The 27,769-nt window shown below is 40.0% G+C and overlaps 1 protein-coding gene across 4 annotated transcripts; it reads right to left on the bottom strand.

The window, feature by feature from the left end:
- Positions 1-140: 140 nt before the first annotated feature.
- IL1RL1 (interleukin 1 receptor like 1) lies at positions 141-21,842 on the bottom strand. 4 transcript variants are annotated; one of them, XM_063149822.1, is made up of 12 exons: positions 21,734-21,842; positions 17,975-18,064; positions 17,054-17,129; positions 14,554-14,755; positions 14,117-14,285; positions 13,874-14,036; positions 11,620-11,688; positions 9,572-9,704; positions 9,322-9,479; positions 5,172-5,315; positions 3,041-3,199; positions 141-1,259 (listed from the first exon to the last, which is right to left on the bottom strand). In XM_063149822.1, exons 2-12 carry the CDS (start codon positions 17,975-17,977, stop codon positions 913-915), a joined length of 1,623 nt encoding a protein of 540 aa, XP_063005892.1. In that variant the 5' UTR covers positions 17,978-18,064; positions 21,734-21,842; the 3' UTR covers positions 141-912. The 4 variants fall into 4 exon arrangements, with proteins under 4 accessions (XP_063005892.1, XP_063005893.1, XP_063005891.1 ...); XM_063149823.1 differs by lacking the exon at positions 21,734-21,842 and adding an exon at positions 21,609-21,667; XM_063149821.1 differs by lacking the exon at positions 21,734-21,842 and adding an exon at positions 20,884-21,016.
- Between the last annotated feature and the right edge of the window lie 5,927 nt (positions 21,843-27,769).

The raw sequence follows: 27,769 nt of genomic DNA, 5'->3' as shown, positions 1-27,769 counted from the left end.
AAAGCAGTCTATTTTTTTTTTGGTAGCTTAAAGGAATGCTCTCAGTGTATCAAAAGAACATCCTAAATTTTAATATGTTATTTCTATGTGAAGATAATAATTATAGTAACAGCATGATTATTGTACCTGAAAGACTTAAATTTCCCATTTGTGTGATTCATTTTAATAGATATATAAAATATTTTAAAGTGCATATAAAATACCTTTGTATGTATCAGAGCATTCATTTCCCTTAACAATGCATGTAAAATATATATATATGTATATATCAGTTCATTTATTTCCTGTAACAAGGCATATTTTTATATATAGATATATAGATATATCAGTGCATTTCTTTCCCTTAACACTATTCACATCAGTCTCAAAAGACTCTTTAGTGAGGCATTCGTACCAAGGAAAAATAAAATTTCATCTTGTGAGTGTCACTATTGAATCAAAAAGGAGTAAGTGTCAGAAAATAGAAGTTAACAAAAGAATAGCATTATACTTTCTAATTGCAAAATACACATTATACTTTGTAATCAAATAATACAGAAGGCATTTATATTTTATCAGCTGCATTAGAAAGATGAATTCAACCTGCAAGGCTTTCAGTTATTCACAATCATAACTTTCTGTTATATATACAACTATATATAGAAAGAGTATAGGCACATTTGGTTTTCTGTGACATGCAAAATTCTCCCCAAAATCTAGAATTATTTATTTAGACCTCTCATACCTGTAAAATATCCCCTCAGTATCCTAGACCTCTTCCATCAATTTACCCCATCGTTACTCAGTAGAAGGACTGAAAAAAAGTTCAAAAAACACAGCCAGACTTCCAGACAGTCCAGTCATTTCCTTTCCTTTCTGAAAGGACCAACAGCTGTGGGCTTGTAGTCCATCCTGGTGGGGCAGCACTGCTCTTCACCTGGCGTCAGCCACGTGTGAGGGCCTGCGTGCCAGCGGCATATGGAACCTCACCTGCTTCCAGAACTTAGAACTGGGTGACTGTGGGTGCACCGTGTGCTCCTCTTTCCATTTGATGGTGCCTTGCTGCTTAATAAGAAACCTAAGAGATTCCTGAAGCTTCCCGTAAGTCCCAATTGTCTCCATTTCCAGAAGGATCACCTTGGTGTCATTTTGAATGAGGGCATTGTATAAAGCAATGTGTTGATCATAAGCATCTTCTTTAGAATTAACCAGCTGGTGTGTCAGCAGCATGATCAGCCTCCTGCTCTTCTGCATCCTTGTCTCAATTGCACTGGCTGCATCTAGTAATGTACAAGAAAATGATGAGACACTGATATTCTTTTTAAAATTCTTTTGAGATTGGAAACTCCATTTTCATTGCTTTGTAACCAGAAATAATTTCTATCTCGCTTCAGTCTGATACAGTTTGTTTATTTATTAGAGAAAGACCAATGGGGCAAGGGGAGAGAAAAGCAAGAAACCCAAAGCAAAAAGCCTTCATTTCAAATGGGTTTTTTAGTTGAAACATTAATATAGTCACTGCTTTTAAGTATTGTTAGAAATTTCTATTCCAGTGACCTAGGGTCAAATTCAGTAGATCTGACTGTAACATGTGTTGTACCATGTTTAATGCCTTAGAGATGATCTTGCAATACTTAGCCATGAAAAATAGTCATCAGAAGACTTTTGAGTGACTTGCATCTAAGAGGCTTATTTCCAGGTGGGGTTAGACTAAATTATAGTGAATTGTCTTGAGTTATTGTGTGCTAATTTATACACTAATCTGTGCATTGTGTTGGCCTTCACCCTGCAGGGGTAAATCCAGACTTTCAGGGCATCTGTGTGTCAGCACAACAGAAGATGTTTGAATTTCCCACTTCCATGTTAGGGAGAGCTGATCAGTGCTACTCTCCCTGTGATGCTGGGCCAAAAGAGAAGTGGGAGCACAGCTGAGGAAATTCAACGCACCAATTATTTAACAAACTAGCTGATTTGCAGATGCATCAGCCAGCTCCATATGTGTCCTCTTTTCCTTTCCTGGGGGCTGCCAGACCACTGCAAGAGGTGTAAGATTTTGCCTTTGACAGTTTTGTGAGCTATTGTAGCTCCTTGTGCTGGACCTGGGAATGGTCTGGCTCAACAACTTTTGCAGCTTTTCTTTACCTTCGTTTTTTCCAAGGCCAGGCAGCCCTTTCACAACTTTCCAGAAGAGGAGGACATCAAAGATTTCAGCCTCAGCTGAGGGCAGATGAATGACACCTGGCCTAGTGCAGATGATTTCAGAAATGTGAAACAGAAAATGCACCAGCTTAGGCTTCATGCTTACTCACTGACAGAGAGAGAAGATCTGGTCTACAGAAGAGCCAGGGCACAAGATAAACAGAGAAGTCAGCTCTGGAGGAGAGCAGATAGCACCTAGGTGGCAGCAATCATATGTGATAGTGTGGAGGGTGTTTATATGGAAATTAGCACAGATTAATTTACATTATTTCATCCTGAAAGACAAGAAAGCAGAAATAAAGCATACCAATTCTCTCCTGAACTAATATTGGGAATTGTGTGAAGGGAAAATAGAACGTGTCAGTGAAAAGAAGCTGAACTTCTTGTGATTCTAACACCCTCATAAAAGGTTGAAAACTCCTGAGTGGTAACAGCAAAGGTGTTTCCTTAGCTGAGTTTGTGGGTTTGGCTGAGCTTATGGGTTTCTCCTGTTCCCTGTCTTGTAGTCACCAAGCCAGCTCATGCAAGGTTTGGTTGTGGCTTTGTCCAGATAAACCTGCACAGAGTTAGATTTTCCAAAGAGCAAGTGTATTTTTAAAAGAGTCACACTCAGGGTCATGTTTCCTGTGCGTTCCAAGATGATAAGGAGTCTGTGCCCTTTCCTAGTGGCTTGCTCCTCCTAGCACACTGGAAAGCACAGAGTGCCCTTGTGACACCTGGCCTGAAAGAGCAGGCAGATGGCTGCTGAGGACATGAGCTTCAAGGTCTGCAGAGTGACCTCCTACACACCTAAAAGGGACTTGAATCACAATTTGCTCAAGCTTGACAAGTGTTTCAGTGCATTACCAGATCTGAAACTTACCTTCTCCAGGATATATATCTCTCCCATAAATACACAATGTATATCCACATTTATTTTCCAGAATATCTGGCATGATTTGGTAAACAAAATATTCCACAAAATTAGCTTCACTGGCATGGTTTTTGGGGTAGATAACATATGCATCATATATCTTCCCATCTGTAAGGCAAAACAAGAGGAAGGAGTATTGTGTTAACATGAATTAGAGCTGTCTGTTGCAAAAAGTAGGAGAGAAATAAAAATATCAGTCAATAGTGAAATAGATCTAAGAATCAGTTCCAGCCAATCTGAATAATGTATATCATCTGGTGCATGTTTGGAAATTAAAGGCTGTGCATATTTGTTGTTTTTCATGCTCAATTGTTTTGTCTTGTGTGTTTGTAGCTTTGGAGAACCTGGCCTTTGCATTGTGAAGGTTGCATTCCAAAGTACATGCAGTAAGATTTCAACTGATCAATGCATATTAGCATGATATAGCCATGAAGCTCAGCATTTGTTTTTTCAGTGATACAATTTGCTATTAACAGGCTTTGTCTCTCAGCACAAGATATTCAATTTAAATTCTTCCATCTTGAAGACTTTATTCATCATTCCCACAACATATCATACACTTGAGTGAAAATCACATTTCTTAGGAAACAGTCTTACAGTCAGAACCAAATACAAAGTCAAGTATTTATTTCATTCCTTGATTCATTTCTCTAAATTAAGTTTTCCATTACAGCATTTTTATTCTAATCCCAAATGTTTCTTTCTTTCTGGTGGAGATGGCTGTATCCTTTCTTTTGTTGCTGAGGTTCTTGCTCAAACCATTCTAACAATAGATCCTTGGAGAAGCAGCTGAGGGAGCTGGGGTTATTTAGTCTGGAGAAGAGAAGGCTCAGGTTTGACCCTGTTGCTCTCCATAATGACCCAAAAGGAGATTGTAGCCAGGTGTGGGGGTCAGCCTCTTCTCCCTGGCAAGCAGTGACAGGACAAGAGGACACAGTGCTAATCTGGAGCAGGGGAGGATTAGGTTGGACATTAGGAAGAATTTCTTCATAGAGAGGATGATTAGGCATTGTAATGGGCTGTCCAGGCTGGTGTTGGAGCCACCATCCCTGGAGATGTTTAAGGAAAGGCTGGAAATGGCACTGAGTGCCATGGTCTAGCTGACAATGTGGTGTTTGGTCATAGATTGGACTCGATGATCGCAGAGGTCCTCACTGATTCTGTGAATCTGTGATCCTATGATTCTGTAATAATAATGAAATGTCCATTTCCAGAGTCTGATTAATTTCATCATAAAACATGCTTACATGGAAACTGTCCAAACAAAGCATACTTCTTTCCTCTTTAATAAGAAGTAACTAGATCAGCTGTAGATATCTACATGCATACATCTGTGGTAAGAGTCAGCTTCAGACTTTAAATTCATCCATTTAGCTGGATTTGGTCTCTTAAAAACATGTACTTCATCACATCATTAGGCACTGCCTGCCCTTCAGCTGCCCCCTGCAGAGGCGTTCGGTCTCACTGAAGCCCTAAGGCAGCACCAATAGCACCAACTGCTCATGGTTAGACAGCAGGATCCAGCCACAGATCTCCAGGTTTCATGTCTGAGATGGAAACTTTCCTGCGTGCACTGTAATTTCATACAACTAAATGCAGACATCTGAATCCTGAGCTGAAAGCAGCCAATAAAGCTAGATAGGATGCATTCCTCCAGAAATGTCTTCCAGACTATTGGTATCTTTCTTTTTGGCCTACAAAAACTGTGCTGCTCTAATATATGCTTTTTTCACATTAGTTATCAGGTTTGATCCTTTGCATTAGGAGCACATTACAAGTACGCTTAATAGCACTGTAAATCAGGTTTTCAACATCATTCAGTATTTATGGCAAATACTTTCAATAAAAAACTACAAAAACAGGACTGAATCTATCTTTTATGTAATTCAGTCCTACAAAACCCAGAAAACAAGGGTATGTAAAGCACTTGCAGAGCCATGTATTACTTGTCTTTACTGAAGGTGTAAGAAAGAAAAGAATCAGGCTCAGGTGTCATGGATTAGCAACTATCAAATAAATTACTTTCTCTATGATTTGCCATTTTCCTTTTATTAAACTTTCCTTCTCAAATCTTACGTACCATCCTTGACTGAGTAGGGCTGGAATATCTCCCGATACAGCAGGACAATATCCACTCGGAAGGACTGGTAAAGGATCACTGAGAGTGCTATTGCACCTAGCAGAACTAGAGATCCTGTGATCAGGAGGACATTAGGAAGAACCTCTGCAAAGCAGAGGAATGTATTGTTAGCCACAGAGAAGTTAATGAGTGTGCTGAAGCTTCAGGCTCATATCCTTACTTGTGTTACAGCTTTCAGGAGCTCAAAACAGAGATGAGAAAGCTTCTTCCTTCCCCAGCTGGCATAGCCAACACACAGACCCCTGAACTAGAAGCATACTGTGCAGTATATAATTAATATTCACTTTGTTGAATCCAGACCTACTTATGCTAAAAACCACAGCTGACAATGATGTTTAAGTAATCTGTGACTTTCAAAAACTGGTAATAACACAACCATTTTGTGAGACATCTAAGCCTACGCATGAAAATCTACAAAAGGACACATGGAGGCTTCTTGGCATGATTGCACAAATAGGATACAAAGAGTGTGTGCAAGTAATGAAATCCGCAAGATAAGAGCTAAGATAGCACTAGACAAGCAGGAAAACAGAACACGTCCTGGTCAGAGAAATAAAATAAACAATGCTAAGTCAGATGATGTTCTCTCCTGCCTTTTCCTTTCAAGAGGGTCAAGGGGCATGTAATAGCAATGATGAGTAAGAGAAACTGAGATAGAAAGGAGCCACCCACTTTAGTTCCAATTTCCCTCGTGGAAGAGCTCTAGCATCTGTCCATCTTTACCTCAGAGATGAAGACTTATCACAGATAGATTAAGTCTAGATATATGGAAAACATTTTTTACATTGAAGGCGGTAAAACAGTGGAACAGATTGCCCAGAAAAACTGTGGGTCCCCCATCCCTGGAAGTGTTCCAGAATGGCTTGGATGGGGTGCTGAGAGATTTGGTCTTGTGGAGGGTGTGCCTGAGAAATTCTGCTGAAAATGTATATAAATGAAGAGTTTGCAAACACATTTTCCCTTTCCTCTGGTAGGTTGTGAGGCAAATTTAACAAGATTTTCACAGTCTTTACATTTATTTCTTTGGAGTTTAAAGGGAAAAAGAAATTCTAGGCTTGTGAGGAAGCTTACCTCACCAGAACTAGATCAGGAGGAAACACCTTTCAATAAGATTGGGCAAGAAAACAGTTCCTTCTTAAGTGAAATTTGACCATATTTTTAATAGTATCACATAAGCCTATGAAGGAACTTCATCCCTGTTGACCCCTTCAAATTTTGGTATTTTATCCATTTTCCTGCTCAATACACACAGACAAAGTAAGGAAACCCCTTTCACTACCTGGAGGGGCTGCCCCAAGCACCAGAGTGTGATGATGTTTCTTACTGACACATTTGTTGACAGCATGCTCATCATAACATTACAATTACTGGTGCATTGCATTAAGTCTCTATAATCTGGAGAAGAAGCAGGTTCCAGCATCAACGTTTGCAATCGCAAACCTAAAAAACGCTGTTTATATTTGCACTGATTAGACCAAGGCTGGAAAAAAGCCAATGTGCCCATGCAGTTTGGAATGTGTCTTCACAGAGGTGTCTTCCTGGAAGAGCAGGTTCAATTCCCAGTAATGCTGGCTTAGCGCCCAATTTCTCTGGAATTAACTAATGGACATTCACTAATTTCATTCACTAGTGAACATTCAGCACAGTGGGGGCAGGTGCCACAAGCCCCTGAACAAGGCTGAATAGATCCTGTTGTTCCATTTGATTTACTGCATCATTTAGCAGCTGAGCTCATGAGTAAGCCATGTTCTATTTATATTCAAGAGTAATGGGAATACAGAACTATCAGCTCACAAGAACTAATACTGGAAAGGCCAGAGAAAACATGTCAGAAAGCAACTTTTGAAGGAGTTCCAGACAAACTCCAGAAGAGCAGCAGTTTTTTCTATCTTCTCTAGGGTCTAAGGCAGATGCACTTCCAGACAGTGAAAGCAGAGATCTGTGTCTAGAGTTCCTGTCCACATCAGCCTACAAAACATGAGCCAAGAGGTTAGCTTTAACATTAAACATCTTTGAAGAAGAAGAGAGATGATCTTTTCTGAACTTTATCTCTGTTTTGAATGCCTGCAAAAAAAAGCATTAACAGGGTAGTAGCTAGCAGACACAAGTTGTGCTGTGAGAAACACTAAGGAGCAATCATATATTTGGAATTTTTTCCCTATTAAATACGAACTTACAAACAAAACAAACAAACAAAAAAGAGTGTGCACATCCTTATTACACATTTACAAGATGAGAGGCACAAGCGAATCCTATATAGCATTTTTATTATTCTCAGAAACAAGAGACACTGCTTTAACATAAGTATTGCTGAGCTTTGAGAGAACTGAGTGAAGAAAACTAAAGCAGAGCACAGCCACTTTTGGACATAGCATTGCTGACACCAACAGCGCTGAGGAGCAGAGGCAGACACGTTGTCAACAGCAGCAACAAGGACAAGGGGACAGATGTCCACACAAAAAAGGTAACAGTGAAAGCAGGGTCACAGCCAAGAGCTTTCATGAACATTAACTGAAGACCTATGAACAAAAAACAAAATAAAATTTGTCTATAGCAGAAATTAGACTCAATGATTCATGGGATGAATACAGGATATGCTGTCTGTTCTCCTTCATCTGGTCTGTAATATGGGACCAACGAGAGACTTGTACTGATAAACAAAAGCTGTTATTCAGTTTCCTTCCCTCTCATTGCAAGTACACTCCCACACTCAGGTACTCCAGTGCAAAGCTGGTGTACTTCCAGCTTCCTGAGTGGTGCTGCACTCAAACTCACCTATCCAGCCAAAACATCTCCTTCCACCTTCCTGCTGGTGCTATTCTGCTGTTACAATTCACCTACATCTCTTCTAGACCAGGCTAGCAAGGAAACTTGTCCAGGCCTTGAAGCCATGATCCTGTAGAAACTCATGAGCAGTCAAGGATACAGCAGGACATGGGTCTGTGCACACCCTGTGATCACAGTACACTGGATTTTACTCTTCCCACCACTCTCTTACAGAAAACTGTTAAAGGTCTTGACATTTACTTTCAAAGCCCTCGAGAAAAGAGAGTAGCCTTAGATTACATATTAAGAAATTCTTTCCTGTGAGGGTGGTGAGGCACTGGCACAGGTTACCCAGAGAAGCTGTTGATGCTCCATCCCTGTGTTTGAGGCCAGGTTGGATGGAGCTCTGGGCAACTTAGTCTAGTGAAAGGTGCCCCTGCCCTTGGCAGGGAGTTTGGAACTAAATAATATTTAAGGTTCCTTCCAACCCAAAACATTCTATCACTCCATGATTCTTGGTGGTTCACATGTCTGAAGGAGTGAAAAAAAAAACAATTGATCACAGCTGCTTCTTGAGCCCTTCCAGACAGAATAGCATTTTCTGCCATAGGAATCTCATTCAGAGATGTTGGCAACAGTGCTTAGGGATCTGGCTATCCCTATTAAAAAAGAAAATTCCCACATGAGCTAAGGATTATCTCTGTCCCCACCATTTACTGCCCTGGATTTTCCTTCTCTTTCAGGTACTACTGGAACCAGGAAATTAAAAAAAAACCAAGGGATAGCCTTTGAAGCACTACTCACACCTCTGTGTGGCACAGAGGGAACACATTGGCACTCAGAGAAGATAAAGAGTGATTTTGAAGAGGTGATTCTCACAACATTCAGTCCAAAAAGGTCACTACAGTGGATGCAGTGTAGTAAGGAAGACAAACTGGCAAACCAGCAGCTGAAACCCTTATATTTAAAGTTAGTCTATTTTCTGCCACACTTTTACACTACAGACAATAGTTCTATTTGGCACAGTGGAGAAATATCCTAGAAACAGGATATTCTTATCACAGAGCTGATACAGTCACGCTCTGTGTATTTCATCTCTTGCTGACCCTGTTTGAATAATGTCCCACTCTCTCCCCAACCCCAAGGAAAAGGACTCAGACACAAGAATTTTGCAACTGGCTGGAGCTTGTAGGGAAGAAGCAGGCTGGTTTTGTTTCGTATTAACTGAAACGTTTTTACTATCTGAAACAAATAATAAAATTAACTCACCAGCATATTTCAAACTAAGTGCAAATTGTAAAGAATTAAAATGAAAAACTCCTACCCTTAGATTGCACTTTGAGTTGTAATGTCACTGTGACTCTTGTGCTGTACAGTGTGTTCAATGCTATACATGTGAAATTTGACTGCAGATCCTCCTTTTTTACTTCAGTAATATTCAAAGTTGTCTCTCCATAGTATACTTGCTCATGATCATCAAAACTAATAGAAAGAGAAAGAGATGGTACCATAGGTTTCAATGGCTAGACACAGTTTGTGTAGAAGAAAGATTATTCTGTGTTATGTGGACTTACAAATGAGTTTCTCTATGAAATCTTGAAAAAACAAGCCTTTTCACTGAGATGTTATCCACATCCCAGCTGACAGCAGCCAGTGGCTGTTTGTTAATCCCCAGGCGGGCCCGACATTTCAGAGACAAAGCAGCACCTAATCAAGAGACAGAGATGTAAACATTCCTTGATGAAAAACAAGGAAAATTATATTTTCCTCATAACACCTTTCCTAACAAATCTTCATAAAACTTGTGAGTTTTGTCATAATATTTTTTCTGAACTACTGCTGAAAAAATGATACATAGAACAGATAAAAAGAAATAACAGGAATTTTTCAGCAAATTATCTAACAGCACACCAAGGATTACAAAAGGAATTATTTATATTTATTATGATGAAGACAATATCCCCTTAACTTGTGATGCTTGACACATATAATCAGCTGGATTATATGTGGAGGAACATAGGATAGATATGGTGGTTAACACACAAATGTACACGTAAATAATCTAATTAAATTTCAGCATCTATTATTTTGCGACTTGTGTGCAGCCTTATCTTGGATTTCATTCAAGCTGGACAAAAGTAAAGTAAGCCAGTCCAGGCAACACTAAAACAGGAAATTACTTATTAAATATTCCCCATTAGGAAATATTTATTCCAAAGTAAGAGTCACCATTGCACCAAAATAAAATATAACTTAAACATGTTAAATTGTTTCCATGTAAGTCTGCATCTAAACAGGTCTTAGATAAGAATATTAAATCTTATGGCTAAGATTTAATATTCTCTTTCCCCATGCTCCCTGATACCAATCATGAATTGGCATTAGGGAGCATGGGGAAACCCCTTCATTTTTGCAAACAGGAGGCAATAGAACCAGTACAGCAATTGGGTTTCAAATGCAAAGTGAATTTTCTCTGTGCAAGCACTGTCAGAGTGACAGGCAGAGCCCACAGAGCACTGGGCACTGACCATCTTACTAGAGAAAGCTTGTCCTCGAGCAGAGACCATCTAATTTCTGGGGAAAACAGCTAAAACAGCTGGGGAAAAGAGGAATAAAATAATGGGAATGAGAGTCAACTGACAAGTCTCTGAGCCCCAGCACATGGCACAGAGAGGGCTGTGGACCCCTGCAGTATCTGCTGCCTGAGCAGTCTTGCTGTAGGACAGAAGCAGAGGAGTGTAGATACAACCCCTTCTCCCACTGGCCCAGTTTCACCCCACTTGCCCTGGCAGACAGATCCTGGATTACCTATTTAGATTTCTGATGGGCTTAGTCTCTTGCTGGAGAGCTCCACCTTTCCCACTGACTGCAGGCAAACCCCAGACAGCTCTCACTCCTGCCAGGAACACCTTATCCTGATGGTGCAAGCTAACCAGGATGAATGTGAATCCCTGGGAACATCCATAGCCCTGAACAGCAGGGAGCCAGGAGGAAGCCCTGCATCACGGGCTGTCCAGCTGCTCTGTCTCAATCATCTGCTGGGTCCTGTCCTTCAGCCCTCCCAGTCCTCCTTCATTCAGCTCTTCAAGCAGGCTGTCTGATCACTGCCAGCCAGCCTGGGTATGAGACAGGCAGCGCTCCTCAGCCTCAGAGCCAGCAACCAGCTCCTTGCTCTCCTTCATTCCTCAACAGAGACACGGGCGCTGTCTCCACGGGGGGACTCAAGGTAGCAAGGAGCAGCTCTAGCCACAGGAACAGTCCATCTTTCCCTCTCAGGGGTACCATCAAGCAGGTTTGAGGGATTTAACCACAGCCCTCTTTGAAGTGGATGGAAGCTGTCACCTTTCAGCTGAGATGTAATGATTCACTCTGTGAATAATCCAAGTGTACCCCAGTGAGAGTAGAACAAGTTGATTAAATCTTCCTAAACTTCACTTAATGCCTAAATAACACATCAGTTATATCTAACTTCACACCTCTGAGCCTGGAGGGAATTAAATATGGTAAATATTATGGTACAAAACTGTGATGAGAAGTTCCATCATTACATTTTCTTGAAGATACACGTCTTCTAGACCATTACAAAATGTTAATTTAAAAACCAATTAAAATTTGTACTCACCAAGCTCTGCTTCTATTACATCTTCATGCTTTGGAAATATGATTTGAGGTGGTAGAGGTGAGTATTTTACTTTAGAAATTAAAGAGGAAAAGAAAGTATGCATTAACAAGTTGTGAAAATTCATTTTGTAAGATAATATTTGTAATCTGTACAATTAATATTTTATGATCACAAAACAGAATTGCAAACTAACAGTGTTTCACATACTTGTTGGGATCATCAGGTTTTATTCCTACAACCAAATATCTCTGGGGAGTATGTACATGTTAATATCTTCAGTATTTATTCCCCATCTATGCACCTTTGTACATAGAAAGTAAGAAAAAAAAAATAGGTTTTGAAGTACTGTATTAGCTGCTGAGTGGGGGAAAAAAGCAAATGCTGTTATAGGCTTGTATGATTTCTCAGCTGTTTGGGGTTCCTCAACTGTTTTGGAGTTTTATTGAGACATTTGAGAAATTACTCATATCCATTATATGAAATAGCTAATACATACTTTTATGCAGAATCTGACCCCAAACATATTGCTTTCTAACCCTTTGCTCATTAAGCTTTTCCACCCCAAGGCACCTCTGTGAAATGCGTATTTCCAAAAAAATTCTGTAAGAACACATTGCAGTCCCTGCTTCCCAGACTGACTGGATATGATAACATAGATGTCAGGAGAGAGCCAGTAACTTTCCAGCTGCCTGACTATGCTAAGTTCTTAGCTGCCAGAATTCAGAGGCAGAAACTCCTCTGGATCAGCATGGATCTGCAAGGCAACAGGAATGTGCATCATAATTCTCTAATAGTAACCAAACAGAACAGTTCCACTCATCAGCATACGTATTTTAAGGTCTGATAAAAACTCAGAGTTGCCATTAAGTGCTTTGAGTTTAGAAAACCCTGGAGCAGACATGCCAGACCCAGCCTAGATTTCACATGTTATGTTGTGATCTCTTCTTTCTGCAATGATTTCAAAAGAAAGTTAGATGAACTTCAAGATCTGTCTGGATGTAACAAAGGCTTTTATAAATTTGAATGTCTTTGAGCCAAATAAAACCCAGAAATTTTTGTTGTAACCCAGGAAGAACAGTATTCCAGAACAGTTAAAAAAGTTTTGATGGAAGTACATTCAACCAAAAATTGTTAGGCAGAGCAAGTGTCATGGAAAGCACGATTGTGATCATGTAGAGCAACAGGCAGAAAAGGAGGAAAAGCATGACATTTCCCAGCTACTGAATTAGATCTCTGCTCAAGCTGTCTTCTGTCCGGCTCAGAATAGTCAGAATGAACTCTGCTACTGAGATCTGGGCACAGCAGCAAAAACTGCATCCAAGGCTCCCACATTCCAGGTCTGCACTCTGCCCACAAGCTGTGTGCCTCCCCAGAGCAAAAAGGCCTGAAGCTCAGTCTGCAAATGAACATCACTTTTTTTTTAAAAAAACAAAGTAAGTACACAGCAACAAAACAACCACGTGAGCCAAATTCAAGCCGTCCACCATCCCCCAAGAAAAGGTTTTTCTGACTATTTTTCTACTGATCTGATTACAGAACTGAAGATGCATTTTGAAGTTTTGCAAGTTGATGCAATCTGAAACTATAAATTTCTGTGCACCATTTCCTGAACACCGTCCAAATACAAAGCCTTCCTGAGGAGACTACATCGTAGAGGCAACCCAAAGTCCACACATCTCAGTCATATTGGCTATGTTCAAAATCACAGAGACATAGTAATCACTGAGTCCATCCATTTTCTATTTCTAGCTATGTTTTGTCTCATTAAAGTCAAATTTAAAAGTTTTTTCAGTTCTACTACCAAATAAACGTTAGACTGTTGAGACACACCGCGAGGCATTAAGCTGAAGGCCATCAACACGACTGATTTAGTGACCACCAGACAGTCCTCACTAGCCACAGATTCTGCTGCCCTCAATAAATAGAAAGCAGAGCATAGTGGCATTTCACTGAGGAGATCCTTCATTTCAGAAATGTGCTACCAGAGAACTCTATCAACCACAGCATCTAACCAGAGTCATCAGAACCTTTTAAACAAAAATCTAAATGAGACCAGGTCTGACTTTACCTCATCTTACTCCATGTGGGTGACCATCCACAAAATTCATCTAATAAAGCTGATGTAATTCTTAAATAAGATGATAAAACAAACCAACCAAAATGCTTTCTCTTTTCAGTGTACAAAAGGAGTTTCCTTTGCTCTAAATTGACATTAGTCTTTTAATCTTAGCAAGCTACAGAATTATTGTCTTACCCCCACTTATGAAAATTCTTGTTGCTGATACATTAAACACATTTCCTTTATGGGTATAAATAAATTGACAAGTATAATAACCATCATCCTCCCTTCTTGGATTCTCAATATAAATATATTTCTCTTTCTTGAAGTATCTCTGTCCCTTAAGAGGTTTGCAGTCCTGGAAAAGAAAAATGTGTTCGGTTGCAAAGAGCTTTTCAATATTTTGACCTACATCAGCATTATCAGGGTTTTATTTACCTTATACCACTGGACAATGGTAGCATTCTTATAGTTATCAATGGTAGGACAAACAACTCTTCCTGTTTGAGTGTCATTTGGGTAACGAATCCGACTTGGGAAACATTCTCCTGGCTTGTATGAATGCACTTGCACACTCACGTTGTACAACTTCGTGCGATTACTTAAACTTCAAAAATGGAATAAGGTATGTCAGTGACTGCATTTTTACATGGAATATATCAACGTTTGTAACAAATGTGTGTCATTCTATAAATATGTGGATGGTTATTGTATTTCAGTCGCAGCTTGGTTTTAATGATCTGCCATAAAAATAGCAGTTGCAGAATGAAAACTTATTTTAAAAAGTCATCATGTCCAAAAATTTAATTATAATATATTATCAAAACATATATTCTTGCCAGTCTTACACCTTCCACTTTCCATGTGGCACTTACAAATGTGTTACACAAGTGTAGTTTCCAGAATCCTCTCTAGAAGTTGGCAGAAACCAAAGAAATCGTTCCATGGAAAACACTCGTGATCCCTTCTCTTCGGCAGGAATTCTTGTGTGAGTGTCCGTGCGATACCAGGTGATGTTCACTGATGAACTCCATTTGGGACCTTTTATAACAAAGGCCTCACCTTCCATAGCATCAACTGCAATTGAGCAAAAGATTAAAATCTCAGATAAATTGAACCTTTGTCCGCTGAGACGGAGAACTTGGCATTCTTGGATCAGCGGGCCAGTCATGTCCCTCTACCCTCCTTGAGCTTTCGGAGATGATACACAGCAAGCTTATTTTCACTAGATGGTTTTTCAACAAAAATTTTGTTTACCTTGAGCTATGGAGCCATTTGTTTCCAAAACCAGGAACTAATATGGGAGGCACAAATAAACAAGCAGATCCCTAGGTTCTAAGTGGAGACGCAGTAAAAAACAAGAGGATTTAATTGAAAAAATAGTGATTTCTTACAATGAGATTATTATGTAAATCTTTGCCTGAAATACTGTTTCTATTCAAAAAATTAATTAAAACAAAGAAAAATACGGCTTTAATGTAGTTATCTTCCCTTACTTCAGTATAATGAATATATTTTTATGCAATGGATGAGTGCTTTTTTTACTGCTTTTTTAATACAGAGAAATGAAGTTGATTTTTTTTTTTTCCTGGAAGAAAAATATCATAGAAGGAAGTCTGTAGATTAGATCCTTAGGAAAAATAAAATAAAATAAAATAAAATAAAATAAAATAAAATAAAATAAAATAAAATAAAATAAAATAAAATAAAATAAAATAAAATAAAATAAAATAAAATAAAATAAAATAAAATAAAATAAAATAAAATACAAATAAAAACAGCCCCTCTCTGAAGTTCATGAAAATAAGGTGGGAAAAAAATGAAAGCAATGTGATAGCCTGAAAGGAAGAATCTGATGAGAAATCAGATTCTGGGAAGGTGAAAAGATACAGAAATAACTGAGACAAACAAGAAGCTTAGAAAAATAAACCACATATGATCACACATAAGAAAATCTGGGAGTAAGACACTAATATTTTAAGTTGTTTATTTTTTTTAGCTGAATATACTTCTACTTTTGAGTACTCAAATTGGTCCAGAGAAACTAGATTCAAGCAATTGTGATAAATACTTCAGTGCTCATGTACCTAAATAGTGTACTGGCCACTGAAAACAATCTGGAAGTTAAATTGCATTCTAAGGAGCGAAAGATTGGAGTATGAGCAAGGATGGTGACAGAACAAAGATTGAGATTGGCAGAGGAGCTGCAGAAGATAAAGGAGCATGAAAATGAGAGTAGATAACCAAACAGCTAACCAAAACAGACAGTGTCTCTCAAAAACGACACTTTGCAATGGTGGCTTTAGACATGTAGGTGCACAAATGAGGAGGTGAGAGTCTACATGACGGACACTTCTGCTCTCGTTCTTTCTGAAGAAGTGGTCAATCTCCACTGATATTGTCATCTCACTTACTAATTTGGGGCTCCTAAATTAGCCAGCTATGAGTATGAGGAACCTCAACCCTACAATTTTAACAGTTTTCCCACCCACAAGCCTTGCAACGACACTTGGACATATCAGGAGGGGGTCAGAAAATGCAACATTGCCCTACCAAAGGTAGAACATATTGGAAATACAGATTTCTGAGGAAAAATAGTGTGGAGATGGAAGATATTGAAAAAGAAAGGCCTCATTTTAATTCAATGACATCCCTGAAAATAATGTTGCCAAATTCTTCAGCAGAATCTGGCACCTTAATAAATATACTTTGCTTGAATCTTAGCATTCCTATTGTAAAACTGACAATACGGAGAAATATTTAGAGATCATATCTTACAGAATTTTTCAGATAAATGAGCATCTCAGCTCAAGAATAGAAGTACATGAGCACTGTACAACACTATGTCCCTGGTCAGCATTATATAGCTGAGTCAATAGAGCTGGCCCATCATAAATAGTTTACTGCTCTGGACATTGCCCCTGTGCAGGGAAACATTATTGTTACACTGCATTTTTCAATTAACATCCCCAAATTTAGGACATTAAAGAGCATTTCTGTGGAGAACAGCGCCCATTTACACCTCTGATTCAGCAGGGTGCATGTGCATACACGCTGCTCAGTGCAATTAGGAGTTCTAGGAGTTTGTGTCCAGCTGGGAACTGGAGCACCAGCTACTCTCAAATTCTTTCAAGAAGACCCTTTCCTTTCTGCTTGCAGAGGTGCTAAGTGACAGAAATTGAAACTACACTTGCTGTCATAGAAATGGACAGTGTTTGGTGCATTTTAATATACTTTAAAAGCTAGATTTTAAGTTGTGATTTCTGGCTTGAGGTGAACTCACTAGGCTTAAAAATAAAACCACTAATTAGGAAACAGCCTACGCATTTGTACAGAACAAACCTTATCAGAAAGTATTTTTAAAATGTGACTTACATGTTTCAGATGTCATGGAAACTGAGAGGAAGGTAGATAGGAGGATCAAATCTATAATCTTCATCATATTTCTAAACTAGGAAGAAAAAACATTGATATCTTAGAATATACTCTGACTTCATCAGTAATGCTGTATCAATGTACATCAGAGAACTGAACAGAAAATTATATCATGCAGTGATAAACGGCATAATGTGAGCTGCTCTGTACACTGTGTGCAGCAGTTTTGCAGCTTTGAGATGAAGTTATTTATTCTATCACCATTGAAACTACAGTTATGACTTAGTTTAGTGGGAGTTAGGGAATTGCTTTGTCATGGTGCTCCTCACACAGAAGCCTCTCTTAACTTATTGCTTTTTTAGAAAGGAAGATAAATGTACATTGCATTTTCTTCACAGTCAAGTGCAGAGAAACTGTACCCCAACTTAGAAAAGGACAGATCCTGGGTCTGAAAATGTAAACCCTGGTTTTGAATTAAGGTTACATCCAACCAATTGCTTAGGTGCACCATACCTTTTTGTCTTTTTGTGAAAGGGGAGTAATCTTCAGTGACAGCTTCTCTAGGTAAGTGTTGAGCTGTATTATCAAAACCAAGTGAGTGTCATGAACAATGCTAAACTGAAGGGGAACTGAGGAAATGGACTGGAAAGGAATGTAAAGGAGCATAATATTGTACTTAGCTAACAGCAGCAGGGCAGATCCTGTATCTCACTGATGTTTTCATCTGTCTAGCTGATACACACCAGCTGTAGTTCATGGTGTGGCTCAAGAACTCTCCAGAAAACCCCTTTATTTAAAAAACCTGACCATTTGATCGTGGGCATTAAGCTGATCCTAATTACTGACCTAATCCAGGAATATCTCAGAAGACAGAAGGCATGCAACCCAGCTATATTAGGTAATTATAAGCATTCTACTTACCATGAAAAAGCTTTGAATGCAGTTCTTCACTGTAGATCACAGAGCAGTGGGTTCTACTGTCATGTATGAGTGAGCAGCAGCCACTGGGTCCTACAGACAGTAGACAAGTTATTTTCAAGAGAAATCAAGTCAGAAAGAAAATATAATTTATCTCACAGATAGTGAGCCTAAGGAGAGTAGTAAAACACAGGCAAGAAATGTTAAGTACTGTCGTCACACTTACTGCAAGGAATTTTTATTTCAGTGCCAAAAACTTCCAGGCTAAATAAACATGGACAAGACTTATCAAGTCCTATGTTTTTGCCAAGTCTAAAATTCAGAGCAAACTCAGTTTTGAGCTTTCAGAAATATCGTCAGCTTTGTATTGAAATGGAAAGTTTCTTCTTCTAGAAGGTTTAATAATATCCAGAGTGTTATTCTTAACCTCTGAAAAAACAATGACAAAACCCAATGTTTGAGGAGAAAAGTGTGAGAATTTCATTGGAGGTATTGTGCAGGGATATTCACAGGGATATTCACAAAGATGAGGTTTAGACCCAAAAATGCAGCATCTCAGCACTGATGTCACAGCAAAGCTGATGCCATGCCTTTTACAGGAAATGAGTGACCAGTCAGGAGAAATATTATGTGTGAGGATCTACTTGCTTTCATTTTTGCTGGAGAAAAGCACCACTACAACTGCAAATCTATTGACTCCTTTAATTTTAAGGAAACCTTAGTCCCTGTGAACAGATTTTTCAAGGGTACTTTTCAGCACTGACATCAAGAGTTTTGCCCTGGAAGGAATGAACAAGGTGGCCCAGAAGAGGGTTCAGGAGGGACCTGGGACTGGACAGACCCTTGGGAGAAAAATACATGTCACAAAAGGGCACAATGAAATTCACAGCATCAGCACAGCAAAGCATTCATCTTTTTTATCATTCAGAGCATGAGGCTTGTTCCTAGAAGTCATTTCTAACACTAGCAGGGAGCAAAACTATCCAGAATATTCCTTCTCTACCAGAAGCCTTTTGCCACCAAGTGTTTGGTTTTGTTTCAGTAACTTATTTCCCCCAACAAGGTATGCCAGCAGTCATAGTAACTGCCCTTCTATATTTTAGAGCTGTCTTAAGTGAGTGATACCTCAGCGAGATGACAAAAACTAAACTGCTTGATTTTAAAGAAAAATTATTTCACAGACTAAGTTTGGAGTCTTTCTGAAATGAGGGGTTTTGTCTCATTTGATATTTTATTTGTAAGTGTTTATTAGGACTTTAGCCACAAGTAATACCACTGTTGGAGACACTGGCAAGTCCCTTATTGCCAGTGCTATTGCAGCCCTAGAAATGGAAGACTGGTGATTACCAGAAAGCTGCAAGGAGATGTGCTTTCACCATTTTTAAGATACAGCTTTGTCCAGGAAGGGAGACAGCCAATTACTTGCTTTCACTAAATTTTCTAACAAGCACCAGAATGATTCAGGAGTAAGAAATTCATAATTTCCTATCTCCATACTTGCCAGCTATTGCAGTTAGCCTTCTGTTTACTGAAAAAAATATGTCTTTGAGAGACCTTACACATACTGGGCTATCAGCCTGCACCAAAAGAATGCAAAATATTTGAGCTGAGATGCTCCCCACCAAATGTGATGATTGCTTTATTGAATTTCCCTCCATTTTTAAGTTGCTGTGTACCAGCAGCAGTTCAAGGAGGGTATGGGGGTTGTGTGTGTGAATATGTCCAATATAGAGGGCTCTAATAAAAGAGGAATGTTTCCTGAAAATCCAAAGAGCTCATGCAACTGAAAAAGCAATGTGATTCTGTTTGCATTTTCCAAAGTAAGCAGCAAACACCAAATTACCTCAATATGAACTGAAACAGAGGTTGCAGGTCTAGACAGAAAGCAGCAATAGAAGGACTGGTTCTGCAGTGCCTTACAGCTCCTTCCTACAGCTTCAAATGACTGCATGGTAGCAGTGTAAACCTAAGCTCTGCAAACAAAAACATCACTGTGGTGCTGGAGAAGCACTAGACCCAGAATTTGGGATAACTGTCTGGGTGGGTCAAAGCCTAGTTCCTAATGAACCTTACCAAAGGAAGGCGAGAGAAGGGGGAACCCACTGTGTGCATTGCAGAAGAAGTGCTCAGTGGGGCTTAACTCAGTAATTCTCTGAAGGCGGCTGTGTTAGTAACATATTTCTGCCTTTCTTTCCAAAATTCTATTTTCCAACAAACTGTTTATAATACTGTTTATATAAGTGACAAAATTAGCATACTAACAAAACCTGGAAATAGTATCTCAATTTCTACCCAAAAAAAATTAACAGACTTTACAATGTAAAAATACCATGAAAGAGCAGTTTTGTGGAAATTTTTTTATAGATATATACATCCATACACCTTTTGGAAGTGATTTTCATTCTTCTATCAAACCAGAAAATCCATTCTGACTGAAAATATCCTATTAAAATTGCAACATTAAAACTGAACTTATTCCAAAAGCAGCTTTCTCAAGAGCTAACAATTATACTAGTTACAGGTGTAGGTGTAAAATGTAGGAATTTCAGCATTAAAGCATAGAATTTCTAGAATTGATATACACATTATTCTTTAAAAATATTTTTAAGCTCAAAATACATAAATATGCTAAACTCTGAAAAATCATTTGGGAAATAAAGATTTTCTGTGTCTTTGACTAATTAGTAATATATGCCAGGAAACTGATGGCAAAATCCATTTCCAAACACACTTCACAACAAGGGAAATTTTTGTTAGTCCCAACACTAGCTGTCTATCATGGAAGTATACCCACTATTTTAATCTAATTTTATTTCTTAAGATAAAGAAGCACATAAGTGAACTGAAATAAACTTTCTTATCAAATACTTCTATTATTTCTGGTTAAATGACAACATAAAAATTTGACCTACCATTTGGAAAATTCAGAAAGCAGAGAAGTGGCTTGCTCTCTGTGGACGGGTCTTTTGCAGAGATTTCTCTGCTAATCAGGTACCAGATATTAGTGTGAGCTCTTTTTATCTGGCTGGGGCAGCTCCTGTCTGCAGCAGCAAGGCACAGAGCTCCATTCTGAGACACCTCCCACTGAATAGAGCAGAACATGCAGATTACTGTAGCAATTTACTTTAAGTACATATAAGAGATAGCATCTCATAGTTCCAATTAATCAGATATCTTTTACACTACCATAGGGTTTTTTTATTGCTTTTAGCACAATTATAGTGAAATAAATCTGCTGGCTGGGGAGCACTGGGAGAGAGGGGACAATCAGATGGCAGAAGGCACTTTGAAACAGATTTTGCTTGAAAACAAGTAGCAGCTTTGCATGGTCTAGTCAAGCAGCAGCTCCCTGAGAACAGCTTGAAAAGTCTCTGGAGAATCAGCAACAGTTTTTAATGAAGTGAAGGAAACTGCTTCACGGAAGCTAAGCTGATCAAAGAAGATGCTGAAAAAAACAATTATCTGCACCAACAGCTAAATCAAGTCTGTGAGGGAAAGATTTTATCCTATGGTCATTCAAACTTTGTTTCCCTTCCCTGGCAGAGTTGTGAATTCCATTTGTTCCTTTCAGTGTTCCTGGCACAGTCAGCATGCAACAACTCCACATCAATACACAAAGATGTAGCAAAAACCTTACCTATGTCACACCCATGGTCTCCCCAGTTCTTGGTATAGCATTTCCTTTGAAGTGGTCTGGGGGTTGCACTTCCCATATGACAAAAACAAAAAAAAACAAAAAAAAAAAAAAATAAGCCAACCAACCTGCAACAAAGAAATCTCACAATGTTTTGGCAAAAGCTGGCAAATTACTCCCTCCTCAAGTTTGTGAGGTTTCATCAGAATCAAGGTCTTTCTCATTTCCTGGTGTAAGAGACTTTGGTGAAAATTCTGGAGTAACCATCTGCATCCAGTGGTGGGTTCAATATCCTCCAACCACAACATGTGATTTACATCAAGGGAAAGGTTAAATATATTCGGGTAAAGCTAACTTCAATTCTCTGAACACAAAGGTTATTCTAAAGGCTAAAAGGTTATTCTATCACAAATTCCACTGAAACTTGAATCAGAGGTGCTTATATTGTTGCTCATACCTCAGAAGAGCCCTCAACCCTGTAGTGTTCCCCACGCCCAGCTTGTTCCCAGATCATGATGCAGATGGGAAGATGGCTAAAGAGGATAGTTGCCAGCTGAGCAAAAGCCATTCTATAGCTTTCATAAGAAACGAAAATCAATGCTGAATGCCTTGTAACTTAGGGCCCATCTCCTAAAACAAAATCCTACTGATAAATTTATGGAAAGAAGAGCTTACAGAAATACCTTGAGATTCCTTTGAGGGGTTAATTGCTCCCTTGGCAGCCTGTATGCATAGCACTACAGCAAGCAAGGAAATAATCTGTTCTCAAAGCAAAGAGATAAGTAATGGCTTTGAACAGAAACAGGGGACAGTTAAGCACAACTGCAGAAAAATCTTTTAAAAGGTAACATTGTGAAGCACTGGAAATTTGTTGGGAACTTAGTGCAGCTGCCACTCAGTGTTAAAGAACAATTTAGTACTGGTATCAAATGAATGTAGCTGGCCCCAAAGGTCCTTGACACTAGGAGTCAATGATCCAGAGATTAAAGCATCAGTGATCCAATGACTGTTTTGCCACAGCATGAATGTATGAACTTAACTCAAATGTGTTGGCAAAATTACTCCAGTGAAAATATGCAAGCTAAAGCCACACAAGATACAAAAACTGAAAACCCAGACTGAATGAAGTTACTGACATCTTAATAGTTTGGAGTTCAAGTATGCAACAGGAAAAACAACAAGATTGAAAAAGATAAAGTCCTGAGACAAAAAGCAGAGATAGGGAAACAGAAATTCAGCATCATCAGAGTTCACTTTGCTCCAAGAAGCAGTGCTTAGCCCAGTAGCACATTAGCCTTGCTTGCCTAATACCTGACTCTGTTAGCCAGGAGACATTTGCTGGGTACAGTTTTTGCACCTTTCTTGCAGACTGTCAGTGGACACAGTAGGGAGTCATTCAGACACAAGTGACCCTATCAGGAAAGGTTTCACTATTTCCATTTATTGAGGCCACCCCAGGGGGCTCTGATGGAACTGGCACATGGTGGGATGGCAGGGTGTTGGGTTGTGCTCACACCTGTGTCAGGTCTGGTGTTTTTTGGCTGGCGGGGATCCGCCCTGCTGAGGTTTCGGAGTTCTTCCTGTTCATCTGTGTCATGGTGCCCTTCTTGTGCGTAGCAAAGGCATCTCATGTTTTGTGTAAAAGGGAAATTAGAATGATTTTTCAAGGTTCATAGTATTCTAATAGAGATGAACTGTTTCCAAGGAAAAGGTTTCCCCCAGCCTTTCTCATTATCAAGCAGCCCTAGTACCACCCATATTGTGGGTGATGGAGGGACTGGTCCCCAAATAGCTCTGATGGTTCCTCTCATTGAGAAGTTTGAGACAGTTACCCCAAGAAGACACTGTTGGTGGATACATTCCTAACCAGGATGTATTGGGTTTGGCAAAACTTGGGAGGGCACAGAGGTGACTTCTGTGAGGAGACACCCACAGCTGCCCCATGTTGAGCAGAGCCAGTTGCAGCAGCTCCCAAAGAGACCCACGCTGGCCACACCGAGCTCATCAGCAACACTGGTAAGTACTCCATGGGAACATGTTTGAGAAAAGGTAAAAACTGCTCCACAGCAACTGTGAGCGAGGGCTGAGAAAACCCTGTGGTGAACAAGGAGGGGGAGGAGGTGCTCCAGGTGCTGGAGCCAAGATTCCCTTTCAGACCATGGGGAAAGTCACGATGACACAGTTTGTCCTCCTGCCACCGTGGAGGATGCCACACTGGAGCAGGTGGGCGTGACCTGAAGGAAGCTGCAGTCCATGGAGGGTCCGTGCTGGAGCAGGACCTGGTCCTGTCAGGAACTGAGGCCACAGAGGAGCTCATGTAAGAGCAGGTTTTCTGGAAGGTGACACTCACTGTAGCAGTCTGTTCCTGAGGGCTGCAGTCCATGTGAAGACCCACTGTTTGTGAAGAGCCATAGCCCATGGGAAGCCCCACACTGGAGAAGTTTGTGAAGTGTCTCCTAAGAGAGGGACACCCCCTTTGCAGTAGGGGGATAGTGTGAAAAGGAAGTTCAAAATGTTATGAACTGACCACAACCCCTGTTCTCCATCCCCCTGTGTTACTTGGGAGGAGGAAGTAAGAGACTTGGAAGTGAAATTGAGCCTGGGGAGAAGGGAGGGGGTGGGAGAGGTTGGGATTAGTCTGGGATTTTTCTCACTATCCTACTCTGTTAACAATTGGCAAATTAAAATAATTTCCCCAAGTTGAGTCTGATTGGCCTTTGATGGTAATTTTTAAGTCTATCCACCTGTCCTTTTCTCAACCCATGGGGTTTTTGCAGTATTTCCTTCCCCTGTCCTATTGAGAGGGTAATAGAGCAGCGTGGTGGGGCTGTGGTGGCCAGGCAAGGCCAACTGGCATGGCAGGCTCCCACGCAGCAGTAAAAGTGAGGGCATGCATGTAGACAGCAAAGGATTTATAAGAATTTAAGTGTTAAAAAGCCATCAGTATTTTTACCCTACTCATCTCACTCCTTCATCCCACCAAGCCAGAAATATAAAGTATTTTATAAGGTTTTCAAATCCACTGTAGTTGCCAGACAGGGTATTAAACTTCAGAGGATGTAAAATAGAGGGGACTATCTTGACAGAAGTAATTGGCTAAAGTAACCAGAATCATATCTGTGTTTTTGTGTGGATGGCAAGTACTTCCTTTGGCTCACATGTTGATACATAACTTGGTATTCTATTTGTTTACCAGCAGTTTATAAAAGATCTTACAATGATAGTTATGCTTGTCAGGCCAACCTGACAAGAAAAACCATAATATCACTAACAAAGCCTTTATCTTAAAACTGGTTTCCTTTTCTAAAGAAATTTTAAATTTCTCTGCTTCGTGCCTTGCCCCAAAACAAAAGCAGCTGCACTGTCATCCCATAGGGTCTGGATACAGACAGCCAGGATGAAAATAACAGCAGCTGTTCTGAATGTCTGAATGTCACCAGGCCACCAGCAGGATCCCCATGGGAAGACCACAAACCCTACCACAGAAAGGATCTGCGCAGCACATCTGTTGCTCTTATGGAAATTAAAACACTTTGCTGTGGCTCCAGAATCTTCCATTCCCACAGGTGGTCCTGTCCTTAGATGCCAGAATGCCTTACAGTACTGAGGTGATGATGAGTCTGAGCAGGCAATTATCTTTGGGCAAGAAGCCTATCCTAAGTTTATACACAAAAGCCTCTCCAAAGTTTATATACAACTCTGAAGTAACCATCACTCTTGTGTCCAAATAACTTCAGGGCAGAAAAAAGATGTCCATAATTGAAGGATTCCAGATTTTAAGTTGAAGAGGCCAGTTCTTGGTGCAGCATCAGAGACACATTCCAGCCCTCCCAGGTCCTTACAGCCAGTGCTCCCCTCAGAGTGCATGGGAAGCCATGCAGCACCCACTCCATTTTTCTTTGCTGTGGAAACAATTATTTAGCACATCATTGTTGTTCTTATCTGACCTCATCCCTGAGAACAAAGAGGTTTTTTCCACACAATTTCTTAGGAAACATATTTACAAATACATGACATTCTGGAAACTGTGACTTGGATTCATAATACACGATAATTACTGATTTACACAACTAAAATGAATTTCAATTCTCTGGAAAGTAATTGAAGATAATTTCTTGACAAATTATATTGTTTATAAAGACATCTTACTAAATAGTCTTGTTTGTTCCTTAAAGTATATGAATTACTGGAAGTTAATGTCACTGAGAGAAGAGGGTCATGATGTACTGACAGAAAGCAAAAGCAGAGCTTCAGTTGTAAAAAAAAAATTTACAATACCACTACTTAGGAAAATATCTATTTTTTTCTCTAGGTTATGGACTGGGTTTTTGGAAGAACTGTTTTTCTCTTTAATATTATCTAATTGCGTTTATCAGATCTGGCTGCAACTTAGAGTTTGCATTCCCTGAAAGTTTAAAGTATTTTGGAAAGAAAAACAAGGCTTCTCATAAAAATGAAATATCACCCAAGTAATTTTTTTCTATAATAAAAAAATCAATATATTCGTTATTTTTTGTATAGTTGAAACCTCAGGCATCCAAACATCAAGGACTCCTCTGCTAGAGTTCAGAAATTCTTAGAGCACTGAATCCCTAGACCTTAGAGCACCTGTCAAAACAAGGAGGGCTGTGAACTTGAAAATCTTCTCTGGGCCTGGCTTTTGGCAGCTGTTCACATGGAAATTAGAGTAGACTATGTCAGAAAATGGGTGGTTAATTGTACTCTGTGCTCCCAGTTTGGCTAGCTTTAAGAAATTCTGAGAATATAGACTGTTGCCTAGTCCTGTAAACTGTAGAGGTACCAAAGAGTGCCTTTTAGCAGCCATTACCCCAGATCTCAGTCTTGTTTCTCCAACATGAAAATAGCAACTCTACATAATCTGTTTTGCCTTCCCTCACTTACCAAGAATCCTTTCTTTATCAAAAACCTTCTTACAGTTTTCCACATGATTTTCTGCAAGTTTTCCCAGCAGATGAGCTGTTCCAGGAGTCAATCTTCTTTTTCCATCAATATAAAATGAGATATTTATTCTTATCCATAGTCACCATGCCTACTACCACCACATAACATGGTCTTGGTGTATCAATTACTCACTTTCCCATTGTCAGCCGGGCCAAAATCCTAATTTCTGTAGGATTCTACATGGAAAAGAACCTAGGTGTAACTATGGCCTGTTACAAACACAGGCAGGTCTTCACCAGGACTTCTTCACAGCTCTGTGAACCTTTGTTCAAAAATTTGTCCTGCGAGGTGCCAGCAAGAGGCACACATTGCAGTCAAGACACAGTAGAAACTCTACCCCATGTGCTTTCCCCATAGGATGTAGGCATTGTAATATAGGCAACCCACAGTTCGACAGGAAAACAATGCTGAATGATGGAGTCAACATAAGACAAACATTGTTTAAAGTAATTTATTCTTCATATTTTGGGTCCATAACTTCTGTGGGGCAATTCTCTGAGGCAGTGGAGCCCAAGCTCCTGCCTCCTCCTTGAGGAGGTTAACCCACAGCTAATCAATGCCTGCACTAGAAATACAAGTCCTCAGTGTGTGTTCAGCCACATGTGGAGGTCAGTTCTTGGCTGTTTCCATAAATGTCAGTTGTGAGCATCTGTGTTCCACCTCATCTCCATAGCCAGCAGCAGAGCTTGCAAGCCGCTTGCCGCTCCTGAGGAGCTCAGTGCTTTCAAGGAGCTGAAGGTTCCAAGCGCTCCTGCCCAACTGCTTTCAGGGTTCATGATCATAGGCCAAACTTCCTGGAGTGATCCTCAGCAGCTGACAGCCTGCAGAAACAAGCTGCTCTGGGACCTCCCACATCAGCAGTGAAGAGTGTGCTCTGCACTGTGTGGCACAAGCAGCACACCTCTCTGTCCTTCGGCAGCACTTCTCCGTCCTCCTGCAGCACCTCTCTGTCCTCCTGCACCATCTCTCTGTCCCCCTGTAGCACCTCTCTGTCCTTCTGCAGCACTTCTCCGTCCTCCTGCAGCACCTCTCTGTCCTCCTGCACCATCTCTCTGTCCCCCTGCAGCCCCTCTCTGTCCTTCTGCAGCACTTCTCCGTCCTCCTGCAGCATCTCTCTGTCCTCCTGCACCATCTCTCTGTCCCCCTGCAGCACCTCTCTGTCCCCCTGCAGCGCCTCTCAGCCTCACGTGCCAGAACCCGAC

Source organism: Melospiza melodia, chromosome 2, assembly GCF_035770615.1.
Source record: "Melospiza melodia melodia isolate bMelMel2 chromosome 2, bMelMel2.pri, whole genome shotgun sequence".
In the NCBI taxonomy this organism is placed as follows: Eukaryota; Metazoa; Chordata; class Aves; order Passeriformes; family Passerellidae; genus Melospiza; species Melospiza melodia.
This window is presented reverse-complemented; position numbering and strand designations above follow the sequence as displayed.

Bases quoted from the DNA above. Each gene is read 5' to 3' on its own strand.
- IL1RL1 (XM_063149822.1), bottom strand. The intron at 5,316-9,321 runs GTAGGAGTTTTT...TCTGCTTTGCAG, and splicing joins ACTCAAAGTGCAATCTAAGG to AGGTTCTTCCTAATGTCCTC. The intron at 3,200-5,171 runs GTACGTAAGATT...TTTGCCTTACAG, and splicing joins GCCCTACTCAGTCAAGGATG to ATGGGAAGATATATGATGCA.